At 46.3% G+C, this 17828-nt stretch overlaps 7 protein-coding genes across 7 annotated transcripts; 4 read left to right on the forward strand and 3 right to left on the reverse strand. All coding sequences in view use genetic code 12, as the record gives it.

The window, feature by feature from the left end:
* Window positions 1–10: 10 nt before the first annotated feature.
* On the reverse strand, window positions 11–4321 carry LODBEIA_P39710 (uncharacterized protein; the record flags this gene model as incomplete). Its single annotated transcript, XM_066974140.1, has 1 exon — window positions 11–4321. One exon carries the CDS (start codon window positions 4319–4321, stop codon window positions 11–13), a length of 4311 nt encoding a protein of 1436 aa, XP_066830909.1.
* A 651-nt stretch (window positions 4322–4972) lies between these two features.
* Window positions 4973–5746, forward strand: LODBEIA_P39720 (uncharacterized protein; the record flags this gene model as incomplete). The annotated part of the gene is made up of 1 exon (XM_066974141.1): window positions 4973–5746. One exon carries the CDS (start codon window positions 4973–4975, stop codon window positions 5744–5746), a length of 774 nt encoding a protein of 257 aa, XP_066830910.1.
* A 632-nt stretch (window positions 5747–6378) lies between these two features.
* Window positions 6379–7965, forward strand: LODBEIA_P39730 (uncharacterized protein; the record flags this gene model as incomplete). Its single annotated transcript, XM_066974142.1, has 1 exon — window positions 6379–7965. The coding sequence occupies one exon, from the start codon at window positions 6379–6381 to the stop codon at window positions 7963–7965; it is 1587 nt and encodes a 528-aa protein (XP_066830911.1).
* An 887-nt stretch (window positions 7966–8852) lies between these two features.
* On the forward strand, window positions 8853–9785 carry LODBEIA_P39740 (uncharacterized protein; the record flags this gene model as incomplete). Its single annotated transcript, XM_066974143.1, has 1 exon — window positions 8853–9785. The coding sequence occupies one exon, from the start codon at window positions 8853–8855 to the stop codon at window positions 9783–9785; it is 933 nt and encodes a 310-aa protein (XP_066830912.1).
* Window positions 9786–9926: 141 nt separating this feature from the next.
* LODBEIA_P39750 (uncharacterized protein) lies at window positions 9927–12683 on the reverse strand (the record flags this gene model as incomplete). The annotated part of the gene is made up of 1 exon (XM_066974144.1): window positions 9927–12683. The coding sequence occupies one exon, from the start codon at window positions 12681–12683 to the stop codon at window positions 9927–9929; it is 2757 nt and encodes a 918-aa protein (XP_066830913.1).
* A 600-nt stretch (window positions 12684–13283) lies between these two features.
* Window positions 13284–14045, reverse strand: LODBEIA_P39760 (uncharacterized protein; the record flags this gene model as incomplete). The annotated part of the gene is made up of 1 exon (XM_066974145.1): window positions 13284–14045. One exon carries the CDS (start codon window positions 14043–14045, stop codon window positions 13284–13286), a length of 762 nt encoding a protein of 253 aa, XP_066830914.1.
* Window positions 14046–16034: 1989 nt separating this feature from the next.
* Window positions 16035–17804, forward strand: LODBEIA_P39770 (uncharacterized protein; the record flags this gene model as incomplete). The annotated part of the gene is made up of 1 exon (XM_066974146.1): window positions 16035–17804. The coding sequence occupies one exon, from the start codon at window positions 16035–16037 to the stop codon at window positions 17802–17804; it is 1770 nt and encodes a 589-aa protein (XP_066830915.1).
* Window positions 17805–17828: the final 24 nt, after the last annotated feature.

The following is a 17828-nucleotide window of genomic DNA, read 5'->3' on the forward strand; positions in this document are numbered from 1 at the left end:
TACTGTTTTGTTAATCGGTCAGTTCATCGTGGCTCTTATAAATCAAACAAATCTTTTCTAGTTCCTTCATGCACGTTTCAAAAACATTCTCAGCATTCGCCTCATTTGCATTTTCAAAAACCCATTTCAAATTCAATGGCGCATTTTTGAATTTTTTGGGGGCTTGATTAGGATTGTATTCTAAGCATCTATTGCCAAAATTTTCCACATCCTCCATTTTGATGTGATACGTTTCCGCTAGGTATTTGCAAAAATCATTGAGCAAGAAAATGCTCAATGCCCAGTAATACGCCAATTCTTTCTTGATTGCCAATGCTTGTGACTGCCAGTCCAATATGAAATCGGATGCACTTTCTTGCACGCTCGACTGTAGGTGGTCCATGATGATGTAGATTTCTTCAACTGTCTTGAACGGTATTCGAGTCATGCGTTCAACCACAAAAATGAGCATCTTCAATTCTGATTGATAATTGTTTCTAGGCTTAGGAGTCAACAGTTTGGTCAACGCCTTGACAAACTTGTTTCTTGATAGTTTGGAATCTTGTCCTGGTGCGTACAATAGTCTAAACATATCAATAGCAGTCAACTCTGATTCGAAAGCGAGTTTAATTCCGTGTTGATAATGGGTATCCACTAAGGACCGATGCTTATCAAACAATTTAACGTAAACTTCGTGAGCTGCACGTCTCGCGACAGCCTGCGGGGATCCTTGCAAAGCAATCAAGGTGGATACGCACAAGATTGGATTAGCATAGCCCAAATCTAGAGCCAATGCAACAAACCCAAAAGGCATAAACGCCATCTGTCCGTCGTCAATGAGACAAAGTGCCAAAATGTGCTGCAAACTTTTCTGCACTAGCACAGTGCATGCCTGTTGCCGCTGTTGCTGTTGCTGTTGCTGTTGCTGCTGCAGCTTCAATCCATTCAATTGAGTATAGTCCAGGTTGGACCCGTCGGAAACTGCACGCTGATCTAGACCAGCTCCATTCTCCTGTAGAAAAATGATAAACTCTTGAATCACCCTCTTTTTCAACTCGAAATCAGTTTCATAATAAAACATGGCATCGAATCTCTCCATAATCTGGTCTGTCAACAAATGCTTGGGATCATTGGTCATGCACACGATGATGCAGGGGTACGCCACTCTGGTAATCTCAATGGGCATTTTTTCATGTGCCGTGAAGATCATAATGTACATACCAATCAACTTCATTATTCTGTCTTCTTCACGAGTGCAAGCTCCAATATTCCGAAACTCTTGCTCTAGCGATTCCAAATTGCAGTATTTGGCAAAATAAGCAAGCAATTGAAGTAGTTTGTTCACCATAACGTGGTTATTCGGTGTGGTAAAGACAGACTTGAGTCTGTTCATGACGGCGGTGGTGGCGTTAACCATTCGGTACTCCGTGTGGTTGTACCTGGTCAAGGTGGCTAACACGGGGATTGACTCGGTCATTTCTCTCTTGGTTGCCGTTGGCAACCTTTTCAAGAGAAGATTGATGATTTCTTCCACAAAATTTGAGCGGAAAACGCGAAGCACTTTGGTTCCACAATTCAAAATCTTCAATGCATACCAGTACTCCTCTGTATCTCCATTTGCAGGATCAACCAAAATCGGCTTCAACATCTCCAACCTGTCCTGTGTGATCAACGAGGGTTTCACTTTTGTGAACAAGAATAGAACGCGCAAGCCACCAGTTTTATTGTCCTCGCTTAAAGCAGAACTCAAGGCCATGTCGCTATAAGAGTCAGTCACGGCAACGAGCTTGTCATTATTGCAAAGTGCTTTGCGCAAAAAGGACATTAATTTTTCCCCATTAAGATCCAATGCTAGTTTAATCCATCTCGATAATTTTACAAAATTCAATTGTTTGCCGTCCGTGGGGAAATAGATCTGCATGAGGGCCTCTGTGGCTTCATTGCAAACACTTTCTTCGTCGTCACCAAGTTTTTCAAAAATTCTCAAGCTCACTTTGAGTTGATGCTGATCGTCAAGCTGATGGTAAACGCCCATGCATAACTGAATACTCTTTTTTCTCACAAGAGTGCTCTTGTCACTCAATGATGAGAACAACGGCGAAAGTAATATTTCGCCCCCAACGGGATGGGCCTTGATATAGCGACCGACAAAGTCAATGATTGCATCCCTCACCGTGGCAGCTTGGTCTTGAATAGCGTTTGCCAACGATTTCTGTACATGAAGGTGGGATATCACGTCCGGTTCTTCAATTGCTAAAACGGACAATGCCTTGATGGCTTTGCTGCGAACTCTTGCCCTCTTGCAGTTGAGCAGGTCCTGCACGAGTTTGGAATATTTGCCAAATAATAGAAAAGTGCGTAGCTCTCGTATAATAAGGTAGTGGTAGGCCTTGTTGACTCCGTCGTTATTTCCACTACTTTTTCTTTTTCTTGTTTCGCTTTCGCTTTCGCTTTTCGTTGTTTCGCCGTTGTCGATAACAACGAACCCAGCAAGCTTGCGCAAGTTTGCTTTTAGAAATTCAACCGCGTCATCTTTATCGAAACTTCGACAATTTGACACTATCTCACAAAGTGCACGCTCGTCGATAACAGTATCAGCTTTAAAATTTAGCAGGATGACTTTCTCTGATATCGATAGCATGAAATCCCAAAGCTGTTGTTCAGCAGGCTTTGCATCATCATTTGGATCTGGCAATAAAATTGCAACAGCCTGATGCAAAAGACTTGAAAGAATCATTTTTGCTCCCAACCACTCAGGGTACATTGCCAATTTCAAAAGGTCTTCTGCAAAATTAAACAAAAGCTGCTGCACACGCGTGGGGTCATTTTCAATCATCTTGATGCATTCTGTAGCTATATGGTCGGCCACGACATGAGGATTTTCGGACAAGTGAAGAAACTTGACAAGTGTAACAGAGAAAAACTGGCACTTGAAACCGCGATCGGTGCTAAACATTTTGCCAATGTTTTTCTGCTTCGACGATAGACCTGGGAAACAATGGAGAACTTCCATCAACAAATATAATCTCTGATCTTGCAATTTCTTGAAGATTGACACGAGAAGAGTCATACAAGATAAACGAAGCTGGTCCCATGGTAGGAAAACAGCTTTATCTTCAAACTCGGGCAGAGGGGCCAATTTGATGCAGACTGATTCAAGTTTGGTCAAGTGTGTATCATCAAACGGTCGAAGGTGGCAAATGGATGCAAAATCTTTGAAGCAATTGCTCACTTCTGTGAGCACACTGCGCTGGGTGCTTACCAAAACCAGCGCCGCCGCCGCGTCATCAATTGGATCTTCTTTTGGTACATTCGCCTTTTCCTTGTTTGACACTATGAGTTGGTCAATTACCAATTCAAGGCCCAATATCACGCAACCGGTATTGATATTTTGGACCGGAATCAATTTAAGAATCAGCAATATACTGCGGGATGCGAAAACAATACTAAGCATGGATAAAGCTTGCAGAATTTCAAATTGCTCATCTTGAACTTCATCTTGAACCTTTTCATCCTTGTTCATTACCTGCAGTTCCAGTTCCAGTTTCAATTTGTCATACGAAAGTTGCACTTGTTCTTCACATTTCTTTTGCACAACAAGCAAAATTTCCAAATCGTTGTCGTTTGGTTGAATTGGTTTTTGTAATAATCGACAAAGCAGGCCCATGCTGGCCAAGGTCATTCCGGGGGTCTCGTTCGATGCAACAAACGGAGCAAACAATCCTTCCTGTTTATTTCGTAGCAGCTCGCTATTCTTGGGTATATTTATGGCCACATGCACAGGTGTTGCTTTCGCCACGGAACAAAGTTTATGACCCGCAGCATCAACATCATCTAAGCTCTTTATTGATGTCATCTCATTTTGGAATTTACTGAAATATTTCTGATTATGTTGCGCCAATTTTTCAGAATCATACACTGGCAAATCAGTCTCTACAGAAAGCTCATCCATCTTGACCACTTCCTCTTTTGCAAACTCAACCGTGCCGTCTTTTAAAATTTCTTTGGCCAAAACTTGTTTTTCAAATGCAGTGTATTCCAACTCTACAGGTAACTCGTCAGTAGCAGCATGTGTTTTAAATTTCACCTCGTCCAACTCACCATCCAGAAAGGCCAACAACTCTTGCTGACACTCCTTTTCAAAGCGTCGTAGTTCATCCGTAGCATCAAATGCCTCGATCTCTTTACATACACCCTCAGTGAATACAGCTGCATCGGGCAGCGGTACAAACAGCCGTAGATGGATCAAGGGTGCCACATTCTGCCGTGGCACGAGGTGTAGTAGAGGTGCGGCAGCTAGTACCTCTCGTAGCAGTTCGGGATGTTGCTTCGTTGTTGACATTCAAAGTATAAACTTGAACTATAGAAGCATCAGAGGAATTGTAGATGTCCAAGGTCAATCTTGTAGTCTGGTGAGTTCCCCAAATATTTGGTTGTAAAAAAACATATGGAAACTGGTTGCTTAGACAAGAACAGAACCACAGAGAAACAGTGTCGCGTAAAGGCTTGAACCTCGGTGTCGTGGTTTCGTCAGCTTTCCACGACAATGACAAGTCCAACACGTGCCATTGTCAGGAATCCGTCAAGTGTCGCAATTAGTTTTTGCACGACACTGCAGTGGGGCTCCCGAGATTTTGGTTTCTTTTTCATCTCTGTATTTTTGCAACATCACGTGACCCGTTGCAATATCTGCCGCAAATCGCCACAACTGAGTGTGAAATGGGTGCTAAATTTTCACCTCAGCAATGTTATATGGCCCACACGGGCCACACCCATCATAGGGCTTATTAATAGGAAGCAAGAAGAAGTAAAGACTGGGAAACCCACCCGTGATAATATCCATATCTATATATATTAAAAAAAAAAAATCAACAAGCTTGCTCCTTTCCAAAACGTTCAGAATCCACACCAAAATACCTTACCTGTTTCCTTCTTCTTTCTTTCTTTCTTTCTTCCTTCGCTTGCAAAAAAAAAACAAGGACCGAAATAAATAATGCTTGCAAACGCATCGATATCCATAACCAAGCAACATCTTGAGTTTTTGAACAAGCGGTTGGCAAAGTTATCTCCGCAGGACCTCATAAAGTGGGCGTACTACACGTTCCCCAACTTGTACCAGACTACCGCGTTTGGATTGACGGGATTGGCCATTTCCGACATGATTTCCAAGCTAGGCTGTGACATTGACCTCATCTTTCTCGATACATTGTACCATTTCCCCCAGACGTATGACTTGCTCGAGCGTGTGCAGCTCCGCTACCCAACCTCCCGCGTCAACGTTTTCAAGCCCCAGAATGTCAACACAGAGCAGGAATTTGTGGCCAAGTACGGTGACCAGCTATGGGAGACCGATGACCAATACTACGACTACTTGGTGAAGGTGGAGCCCAGTCAACGAGCATATAAGCAATTGCAAGTCAATGCAGTGTTGACGGGCCGCAGAAAGTCTCAAGGCGGAGCCCGATCTCAGCTCGCGATTTTGGAGTTGGACGAAGCTAACGGGATAATCAAGATCAACCCATTGTGGAACTGGGACTTTAAGCAAGTGAAGCAGTATATCGACGACAATAACGTGCCCTTCAACGAATTGTTGAATCTAGGCTACAAATCGGTGGGCGACTGGCACTCGACGGTGCCCGTGGCCGAAGGCGAGGACGAAAGGTCTGGAAGATGGAAGGATAAAGTCAAGACCGAGTGTGGTATCCATATTGCAAAGGACTTCACTCATTACACCATCAAAGAGACTTCAGTTGCAAAAGCTATATAGAAACCAAAAAAAAAAAAAAAAATCGAACAAAGTGTTGTATATTTATTCATCTAAAGGGTTCGCAGACTAGGATATAAAATAATCTAGATGTTCTTCTTGGTAAAAAAATTGATCAATTGCATAAGAGTCTCTTTATGACCTCTTTTGATACTGGAGTGTGTCTTTTGGAATTGCCATTCGGATTTGGTATAGCTCTCTCGCTAAGGTGGTATAGCCTTTGTCCACCCAATGAGCAACAGTAGGAAAGGGAAAAAAAAAGGGTTGCAGAAAGCGGAATTTTTTCTCTTCTAGGGAGCGAGCGGAATTCGAATTTTAGAACATTGTCTTCCTTATCTTTCGTACTTGTTCATGGTCCCATGAATCGGCAGATTACGCCGAGGAAACATGTCCTTATTTTCCATTCTGGTAATATAAAAAAAGCGCCTGACAAGTCTTTATCAATGGTGAAAGCTCAAAACTATCTACCTAGCTGCTTCAGAACACGCCCTCAAAAAATCATTCACTAGATCATGTTGAGAGAATTGTTTTGGTCAGGCTATGATTTGATAGAATCACACACATACCAGACCCAACTCCTCCTACTAGCAGCGCTAGCTGTCTATTTTGTGATAATTGCACCAATAAGGTCGCCAATGTGGGCCGTGCCTGGCCCCTACATCCATCGGGTCTCGCGCATTCCAAGCTTAAACTACCAGCGCAAACATGCCTGGATCCGACGAGTTTGCCAGCTCCATCAGCAATACGGGCCCGTGGTGTTGTTGTCCCCCAATGAGGTCAGCGTGAATGGTTCCGACAAATTCATCCACGACATCTACACGCACAACTTGCCCAAATCCGACTTTTATGCAAACTTCACGAACCATGGTGGCAAGGACAACATTTTCGCTAGTCTCGCCAATGACAAACATTTACACTACAAGAAGATGATCCATAAACTATACAGCAAATCTGCCATTTTCTCGAAGGAAAACGACACGAGAGGTGTCATTGTAGACGCGACTCGCAAGTTGATCGAGGTGGTTCACCAAAGCTCAATATCGGGCCAACAGCCCGATATACACTGCGTCAAGCCGCAGTTCAATTTGCATGCAAAGGGCCACCGAAAAGCGTGGTTCAACAAGTCCGGTAGAGTGCGCAATTTGGGCATTGAGACGTTTACCTTGTTTGGCTGTTTGGCCATGGACGTGGTGTCTCGGTTTGAGCTCGGTAAAGACAACGGTCTGGACCTAATGTCGAACCCTCAACAGCGCCGTATAGTGATGGAACATAGAATCGTGTCGTCGATGGGGTTCTGGACGACTTTGATGCCGCGGTTCTGGGAATGGGCAGCTACAAAGTTGGTTATGCAGTGTTTGGTTGATATCACCCAGTTTCAATTAAACTTGTATGCCTTGGCAGAAAAGAATCTAATTTCAAACGGCAAGAATTCCACTACCTTGCAAGCACTAAACGCAAACGGGCTCCACGGCGAATATGCCTACTCGTTCCTCACCGACAATTTGTTTGCGGGACATGAAACCACGGCAGTGCAATTGTGCTACTTGGCGTATGAATTATCACGGCCGGCGCATGCACCACTACAAGCTCAATTGAGACAGGAGCTAGTTGCAAATTTCGGCCGTCCAACTTTCAAAAACGATGTAATTGACGATTTGGAGAAATTGGACAAACTCCCGTTTCTCAATGCACTAATCTTGGAAAACTCACGCGTCCACACGTCGATCCCGGGAGCAGAACCAAGAGTTGTGGATCAAAACACATACCAAGTCAACAACCTCAAAATCCCCGCGGGAACCATCATATCGTGCCTCCCATACGCATTGCATCGAGAACCGCTGGTTTTCCCCGATCCAGACTCGTTCAAGCCGCACCGGTGGCTCCCACTCTCAAATGCAAACGAGCTGCACGAAGCGTACACCTCTCGAATCAAGCTCCAACAGAAATACATGATGCCATTCGGCAAAGGTATCCGCATGTGCTTGGGCATGAACATTGCCCAGATTGAAATGAAAGCAGCCATAGCCAACCTCTACTGGCATTTCCACTCGCAAATCGACGACGATTGGTGCCAAGTACTCGACAATGACGACCCGATAAAATTGGGCCGAGACAACGTCCCATCCCCTGGCGTCACTGACCAAGACCTAATGTGCATGAACGACTATTATACAACCAGTCCCGTAGGCGACGAGTGTTGGCTCCGCTGGTTTGAAAACTGAGGCGTATTTTTATTCTCCATCCCCAACCCCCTAAAAATTGCGGAAATAACCCCTCAAGAATTGCGGCAAGGCTACATCGACACAAAAAGGGCCCGATGGCATATTATCAACGGTTTATACCCGTGGCCGTTTTTTTACACCCGACCCGCCCATGACAAACCGAAACCGGCAATTGGGCTGACTTGAAAGAAGTAGAAAAGTAATATAAAAAAAAGACTCTTTCTTCTTGAAATGCATTTGAGTCGCAGGCGCTGCTTATTTTTAACCAAGGCGTGTGTAAAATGAGTGAGTAGGTGGTCGGGCCGGCAGGGCATAGATAACTGTAGAAGAGCAGAACGCCTCCACAGTGTTCTCTTTTTTTTTTTAACAATCAGTAGGAATTACCGCTACTATCCACTATTAGCAAAGTGGCTTACGGCTTATCTACCGGGTCTCTCTAACTATCTGTCTCAGTCTCTTGCTCGCGCTGGGCGCTTCTATGGCACCCCCCAGCTCTCCAGCTCTAGATTTCCTCGTGGTTATATTGCTGCGAGAGAGCGAGAGAACAGTTGGTGGGTTATCTGCGCATAAAACCACTCGCCTGTTAAAATTTCAACGCTTGTCCTCCTCTACCCCCCCCCCCCCCCCCCCCCCCCGGCGTTCATCCCATCTGATCTACTTGGAAATTCTCTCGCCGAATAGCCGCAACTGGACATTGGAACCTAACTTCAACTTGTCTAACCAAGCTACACCCTACTTGTCTACTTTTTTTTTTGTTTTCTATTGAACATAAGGAAGTTGTCATTGCCATTGCCATTGCCAAAGCAAGTATAGTTGATCCGGACTCCACTGGCTCCAAACTACACCGCACCACAGCTAGCATTCACTAGTTCAACATCAAGGAGTTTATGTTACCATTCGCCTGGCCATACGCCGAAGAACAAGCCGTGGGCTACTGGGGCAAGCCGCTGAGCACCATCGACTGGTGCGAATTGAACTACGCGGTGACCCCCTACATCGCCGAAGCAGTCAACACCGTGACCAACGGCGCATTCATGTCGCTCGCGGTGTTTGCAATCTTCTCGGCCTACAGCAACAAGCTCGAGCTCCGCTTCATCGTGACCGCAATGGGGTTTTTGCTAGTGGGGATCGGCTCGTGGTTGTTCCACATGACGTTGCGGTACGAATACCAACTCTTGGACGAATTGCCCATGCTATACGCCACGATTGTCCCCTTTTGGTCCGTTTATTCCTCGTTCCAGTCCCGCACCACCAGCACCATCATCGCCATCTCCATCTTCACCGCTACCACCGCGTTGAGCTACGTCTATCTCTACGTCTACACCAACCCGACCTTGCACCAAGCCGCGTACGCCGTGTTGAATTTCAGCATCATTTACAAGTCCTTGGTGTTGAGCTGGCAACACGTCCACGACAAGAAAGTCCGCAGCCAAATGGACGGGGTGGCCATTTTCGGCGTAGGGATCTTTTTGTTTGGCTATTTTCTTTGGAACTTGGATATCCATTTCTGCGATGAAGTGAGACTGATTCGCCAAGACTGGGGCATACCCTATGGGTTCATCTTGGAAGGCCATGGGTGGTGGCACATCTTCACGGGCACGGGGGTCTACTTCAGCTTGATCTATGAGGAGTATCTAAGATGTTTCATTAGAGGCACCGACAAGTTTTACACTTTAAAGTATTATTTCGGCTTCTTACCCGTTGTCCATTGCAAGGATCCGTGGGGGTTGGAAAGGTATTTGGCGGTTCAGAAATTGGCTGAAGCAGACAACGAAGACGCAAAGCATCACCAACATGATTTGAAAGTGAAGCAGCATTGAAAAAACGAAAACACGAAAAAAAAAAGAGATTAGAGTTATAGAAATTGTTTCAAACAAAAAGAAAAATGGAATCTAAATAACTATAGAAATATATATACATATATTTATATTTTATTGACTGGTTGGAAATTGTTGTTGTCGTTATAAACTGGCAATGAGCTCCTTGATGTACCCGTTGGAGTTCTCATCTAATAGCTTGTGCAACTCGCGCGATGCCTCTTCGACATCATACTGATTCTTGTTTCTCCATTCCTTCAACACCAGTTTCAATTGCTCCACCTCAAGCTTGAGTTCATTGGCATCCATATCGACGTCCTCGACTCTTTTGCTCTTGTCGTTTTCCAACTCCTCGGCTTTGCGCTTGGCCATGCGGATAATCTTTTCCGGGAACTTGACCATTTCAGCCACATTGATCCCAAACGACCTCGATGAAATGCCCGGCTCAATCTTGTACATCAACGTGATATCATCTTTGTTTTCCACGTATGCAACCACATGCAAGTTTTTCACTTGCTGTGGGTAGATGTTGGCCAACTGGTTAAGTTCATGGAAATGGGTAGCAAATATACAGATGCACTGCTTTTGTTGAATCAAATGTTCAGATATCGACCACGCTAAACCAAAGCCATCGTAGGTCGAAGTACCGCGGCCCAACTCGTCGATGATTATCAACGAGTTCAGCGTGGCACTAGCGAGAATCGACGAAGTTTCCAACATTTCAATCATAAAAGTGGAAAGTCCCTTGAGTTGGGAGTCACCTGCCCCCACCCGCGACAAGATGGCGTCAAATACTGGCAATGTAGCAACACCATCGCTAGTACCATCATTATCATCCGCGGGGATGAATGAGCCTACTTGGGCCATGAGTGCAAGGGTGGCAATTTGCTTGAGATAGGTGGATTTGCCACCCATGTTGGGGCCCGTGATGATGTTGAAAAACTGCTCTTCAATGTCAACGTCATTCGGGACAAAGTCAACATCATCTTGAACTTCCAATAACGGATGCCGCGAGTTTTTCACTTGCATCTTGCGCTCTTTAGAATCGAGTGGAATCATCTTGGGCTGGACAAATGTAGTGGGCGCAACGAGTGCCACGGTGGCAAAGCTCATAATCACATCCAAATGGGCCAAGTCCAAGCTCAATTTAGTCAACACAGACAGATATGTCAACGAGATTGAAATCACCTCCCGGATTAATTCCCGTTGCTTGTGGTTGTACTCGTCGCACGCTTGCGCATACGCCTGGGCCTGTTTCCTCAACTCGGCAGTGGTGAAGTAAACTCCAGCTTTGACCGTCTGCAACTCTATATATGTGCGAGTATTATTTCTCAACACCACCGAGTCTGTTCTCGTTAATCTCATGCAAAAGCCATGGACTTGGTGTTGCTCCAATTTCAACTTCTTATCCGCCTCCATGTTCAAATCATCGGCAGCGGCGAGATGCAAATTTTTGATCTGGTCCATGGCGTCATTCTTCTTGTCGTTGATTTCAATCAATGAAGCATCAAACTCGGGGCGAATATCAAAGTTCGAGTGCAAATCGTGCAAGCCTTTCAAATCCACCGTGGTTTCCACCAACTCTTGGAACTTCCTTAGTGACGAGTACAGCTTCAGGATGGGCTCGCGCCAATATTTCTCCACCAACTCGTTCACCAGCTCGCGTCTATCTCCATTTTTTTGCAAAAGCTGGATCAAACCAGGGAGCAACAACACCAATTGGTACAATCTCACCAAATCTTCCAATTTCCGATTATCGTGACCGTTTTTAGCCATACCAATGTTCATTTTCTTGAGTAGTCGTTTGATATCAGGTACCTGACCAAGGATATCCTGGACCGAGACTCTCAAACCGGCATCATTCATGAGTAAGCCAACCAACTGCTGTCTCTCTTCAATCTCTACTACTGAAGTAAGTGGTTGTTTCAACCACTGGCTCAACAATCGCGAGCCGCACGCAGATTTGCATTTGTTCAACAATTCGAAAACCGAATTGATGGAGGAGGATTTAAACTCGGGAAACACATTCAACGCCTTGATTGTGGCCGAGTCCAACTTCATAAAACTCGTCAAGTCGTACTGATCAATTTGGAAACTTCCCAAGTCGTCTTTTTCAAGTAGGCCCAAATAGGAGATCAACGCGTTGCAACAGGCAAACGCCACTCCAGACTCACTCATTTTGATCCCCTTGGCGCTCAAACTCATCTCCAAATTCTCCTCTTCGACCAACTTTGACAAGTCCAGCTCAACGTTCTTGGTGTTGAACTGAGTGGAAGTGCTCACGACAACATTGCCCAACTTGTTCACCACATTTTCCAATTTCTTATTATCTCCCAGTTGGCTCAGCAGCGTCATCAACACCTCCTTGACGCCAACAGAGACAAGCAACAGCTCCAAATGCGAGAGCAATTCGTTATCCTCAAACTGGCAGAGCCAAATCTTGTCCTCGCCATCATCGATAAAACACACCCCAACCGTGTTGGCAACAATCTTGACGGCCGCGATGCTCGAGCTCGAAAAATCCAGAAACTCGAAATTCACGGCGTACTTTTCCGACACCGCGTCCAAATTTCCAGCAGTGCCACTCACGAGCAACTCGTATCTCTTGGCATCGTAGATCTCCACGCGCATACGTTGGTCCAACAAGGCGTATTTCAACACGTTGGCAAACACCTGGGGCGAGATGGTGATGAAGCGCGTGCCGTTGTGCGTCTTGATCACCGACCGCGTCTTGTAGATCTCGTCCGCGATCAAATCGGCGTCCTGTTCTAAACAGCTGAAATACTCTCCGTTGTAGTGGTCGAGGAAGCGGATGTCTTGGGGGCTCTTGTCGCGGAGTTTTTGGATGAAGGTCCGCTCTGCGCCCGAGTTGGCGAATCTCATTTCAAACGTCGTGGACATGGTGGAAGAAGGAGAAAGAAATACAGATTGCCGTGTGTTTGACTCCAAGTGTGGGTCTATGTGTGTAGGTTGGTTTTGGTGGTAAGGATGGGGGTGATGGTTTGCTGGTGGGTGAAATTTTGGCACCTGGGACGCGTCTTGTCTGGTACTGTGTGGTGTTTTTTTCCCAATTGAAACTTATGGCGTTCTGGGGTCAAAGTCCCCGAACCAATCGAACAACGGGCAAGCCACTCGCTACAGGGTGGGGACACGGTCAAGGTGACGCATTTGAGGTTCCTGTCCCTCTTGAAACGATATGTAAAATGTGTCCACCGTTGCCGGGGTAGCCCGAGTTCCAAGACGGTGGATCCAGGAGGCCTTCATTACTGACCTCTTCTCGCTGGGCTGAGCGATGAGATCCCAGCTTGCCACTTGCAAGAAGGTCCAGGACTCCAATTTCAACAAATCTTTAATTCATATACTCTTACAAATATTAAAAACAACAAAGCCAAGGGCAGAATCCTATTAAAAAAAAAAAAAAAAAAACGGCTTTTTAAATTTTTACTATCAAATCAATGATGATAATCTTGCAAACCCGCTTTTCCTCCAAGTTTTCCGCCCTTAATAGTCATCAAGATCGAGCTTGTAGTTCTTTTTGAAATCCAAGTACTTGCGGTACTCAACCACTCTCGAATTTCTCCAGTCCTTCAAAGCTCGGTTCATCTCCACCACTTGCAGCTTATCCACGCCATACTTTAGTTTCTCCGACTCGGGCAACGCTTTCCATTGGCGCATAACAAGCGTCAACCGCTCAGCAGGCGAATGAGAATCGTCGCCAATCAGCTGGAGGTTTTCTTTGAGGTACCGTTGTGCTGCATTGCGCGGACCAAAAGTGGGTTTGGGCGTGAAGAACCGGGCCGCTTGCCGATTGAACTCCTGTACTGCTTGTTGCCACTTTTGACGTTCGTCGCTTGAAAACGCCGAGATGGCCTTGTGGGCGTCTTGGAGCGCCCCCTTGCGCTGGTTCATGTACAAGTTGACCAATCTGTATGGACGCGGTTTTCTTGTCGCTTTATCCTGCTCTCTTTTGGCCAACAAGTCTTGCTTTTGCTTGCGTTGCTTGATGGCTTGTTTGATTTCCTGTTGTTTGAGTTTGAGGGCTTCTGATGTTTGTTTCTGGGCTTCTTTGGCTTTGCTGAGCTTTGCTTGCAATTGAGTCAACTGTTTAGAAGGTTTGGCCTTGGTGGTTGCACGTGCTTTGGCGTTGGCCTTTGTATTGGTGGTTTTGACGGCAATTGGTCCATTGGTGGCCAATAGTCTAATGGGAGTCTTGAGTGGCGCGAAAGGCAAGAAAGGCCTTGCAATTGATAGTTGTCTGAGCATTATGGGAAATCAGTCAAAGTTTGTACTCTTTTAGCCTTGGACTATGGTTGCCAATTGACCAAATTGATCGACTGTAGAAGAAGTACGAGTTGGTTGGTTGAGGTTGAAGTTGAAGTTGACGGATCCCAAACAAATCAGCAAAAACCGCACCATACTAATTTTTCCTCAGGGCTGGCTCAACTCTGTCCAGGGCACTTTTGCTTGCCGTGCGGTCCAACAAAATCCCCCCAAGATGCAACAAACACCAAGCCTTTCTCTCAAAAGCTGACTGTTTTGGATAGATGTTGCTTCTAAATGACTTGCAAAGCAGAGTTGTATATTTTTACGCGTGTTTCGAGGCTCAAACCTCATTCAATGGGCACCTAGAGTCGTAGTGGTTGCTTTTTGATGCCTCGGTTGCAAGTAGGCAGACAAGCCTGAGAGCCACTGGCAAACAAGCCCTACAAATCCGACAAAGTCCTTCAACCACACCATTCGGTTGAACTCAGTCGATTGGGGGTGGATCTACTCTCTGCTCTTGCCTGCCGCTTCCCACACGTACGTTTGGTTCTCCACCGAGAGCCCAAGAAATTCCAACAATGGGGCCTTTCCCACCTCCACACAATGTAGACTAAAAACTTGCCAAAAGCCGTATAGACCAAGTTGAGACTTGGTCTATACAGCTTGACCAAGTCTCAACTTGGTCTATACGGCTTGATAAGTCACACGAGCATGACCCCATGTGGACTAAAAAGAGCGTAACCAACGCCGGGCCACTTGAACCTTGAAATATCCCTGAAATACCCAAGAGATCCCGGAGCTTACTCTCTAGAAAACGGGAACCCTGTCGTAGAGATTACAAAATAAAGCTGGACAGCTCCTCCAACCTCCACATCCTTGATATCTAAACCCACTGTCTAAAAGCAGCCCCGAGGCATTCTAGTAGTCACGAGTCGTCTTCAGAGAGAGAGAAAAAAAAAAAGACAAGGCGTTTAGCTCATCCAGCGGCAGCTCCTCCTCCTCTTCTTCTTCTTCTTCTTCTTGGGTGTGCCAAGTCTTGCCCGGAAACTTTGCATCAATTGGCGAGATCCGGTGATATTTCTGCTCCGGTGCTCCTTCTGGAAACAACCTTGGTGATGATAAGAAAAAAGAATAAAGAGAAAGAGAGGAAGAAGGTTTCGAAGCTCAAAAGTGCGCAAATCTCCTCTGCAAGCTTATTCAAACCAGTTGGAGAAAGCTTGACGAGATGGCACTGTAAAAAGCTTTATTTTTTGTTCTTGATCGAGCAAACTGAGCTGTCGCATGGACCGAGGTCTGTTTGCTAGTGGACTTTCTTTCAACAGTTGCTTTTCAAACAGCTATGGCGAGCTTGGTTCAAATGCTTTCCTCGTCTTTTCCATCATCGTTTCCATCATCGTCTTCTTCATCCTCTTTATCGTCCTCGCCGTCTTCTTTATCGCTGTCTCCATCGTTTACTGTCGTCTGGTTTGGTTCTTGGGCTGCTCTCACGGCTGCGCTAGGCGGCATTTGGCTTTCCACCTTGGTGGTTGTCTATCTCTTGCACCTTCTCGCTCATCTGAAACCCAAATCTAAAACTGTACGACACTCCCGATACGCCCATGTTGCAGTGACGAGCCACCTGCACTCACCACCGCTTCAGCCACCGGGGAATCCAATGCTGGAGCTGATGGCTAGCATGCCAGGAGGATGGGCCACCTTCAAGACCACATGAAAGAGCCGGGAGACCTTTTATCGGGGCTGGTTCTCCCCCCAGGCACACACACGAGGCGCTCCAAGGTGTCTTTTGGCAGCAATATTATAAAGGCTCCATACATTTTTTGACTGAGACGAAGAGCTTTTTCCCAGTCTTGGCATAAATCTACCTCAATGGACTCCCCGGTGGTAGTTGTTTTACGCTGTTCCATCTAAAAGTGTATAAAAGGGCATTGGCATCTCCCTCTTTGGCAAATACATCATCAAGAGGAAGTGAAGCAGAAGCAAATAAGGGCCATGAGGTTAGCACTAGTTCTTGCGTTGTCAGCAGCCACATCAGCGCTCTCAGTTGGCTTCGGCGTTGCCGAAGCCGACAGGTTGCATCAGCTGGTCAAGAAGAGAGGCGACACCGGCCATCATGTCGTCAATCTCGTGACTAGAGAAACCGACGCTGCAGCTGAAGAGGACCACGACCATGAAGAAGGGGAAGAGGACCACGACCATGAAGAAGGAGAAGTGGAAGAGGGTGTCACGTTTTCAGTGACAAACTGTCATTTCCACGACGCAGTCCAATATTGCATCGATGCTCAAGGCAATGAGGGCTATATCGACCCCGACCCCGTGCCCGAGAACGCACCTTCTACTTACACGGGGTGTCATTTGCATGGAAACGCAACTTATTGCATGAATGGACAACAGGAAGTCCAATTCGTCTTGGGTTCAAAAGATGCTGAAGCAGGAGAAGGAGAAGGAGAAGAAGAACACGACCATGAAGAAGAAGAGCACGACCACGACGAGGCGACGTTTTCGGTCACCGAGTGCCACTTCGACGACGATGTGCAATACTGTCACGATCCAGAGGGAAACGAAGGCTACATCTTACCAGCACCCGCCCAGCTGAACGCGCCATCAAACTACACCGGCTGTCATCAACACGATGGAGAAGATGTTTATTGCTTGTACGGAACCCAAGAAGTTCAATTTATCCTCGGCGTCATGTCCGCTAGCACAACCTCCTCGGGGCAAAATTGCCATTTCCATGCCGGGGTGGAACATTGCGAAGATGACAGTTCGTTGACCAATCTCGATGCCCAAGCGTGCGAGCCAATTGATCGCGACTATAACATCCCATTACGGATCGGGTTGCTTTTCGTCATTTTGGTGACTTCGTCCATCGGATCCTTTGGCCCCACGGTGCTCAAGCAACTATTCCGGTTGTCACAGCACAACATTATCGTTACTATAATCAAGCAATTCGGCACGGGGGTGGTAATATCAACGGCATTTGTCCACTTGATGACTCACGCAGCGTTGATCTGGGGCAACTCATGCTTGCATCTCACTTATGAAGCCACTGGACCCGCCATAACCATGGCGGGACTATTCATTGCATTTTTGATCGAGTACATCGCTTACCGACTCTTGCTGAAGTCGCTCACTTGCAGAAACCAAATCGCCAACCCCACCGGCAAAGGCAGCGAGTGCGAGGAAGTTGAAGCGTGCCCTTCGCATGACAAGGTCGACAGCGAGACCCAAGTCGGGGTAACTTCATCCCACTCGGACCCAGATTCCAACAACCGCCACCCCATCAACGACAAAATCTCGGTGCTCATTCTCGAAGCAGGCATAATCTTCCACTCAATCTTGATCGGTATAACATTGGTGGTGGCAGCAGACTCCTATTTCATCACCTTGTTCATCGTTATTGTCTTTCACCAGTTTTTCGAAGGGTTGGCCCTCGGCTCGCGCATCGCAGATCTCGACTCGAGCTTACTAGTGAAATGTTCGATGGCGTTGGCTTTTGCATTGATTACTCCGCTCGGCATGGGTATTGGAATCGGAGTATTGAACCAATTCAACGGTAACGACCCAAGTACCATCATCGCGTTGGGCACCTTGGACTCCTTCTCCGCGGGGGTCTTGCTCTGGACCGGGTTGATTGAAATGTGGGCCCACGATTGGCTCTGGGGCCATTTGAGGCACGCGGGATGGTTGCACACTGGCTTAGCCATGGCCAGTTTGGTTGCCGGCTTATTGTTGATGAGCTTGTTGGGTAACTGGGCTTAAACTGTATAACAGACTATAATTGGA

Source organism: Lodderomyces beijingensis, assembly GCF_963989305.1.
Source record: "Lodderomyces beijingensis strain CBS 14171 genome assembly, chromosome: 5".
In the NCBI taxonomy this organism is placed as follows: Eukaryota; Fungi; Ascomycota; class Pichiomycetes; order Serinales; family Debaryomycetaceae; genus Lodderomyces; species Lodderomyces beijingensis.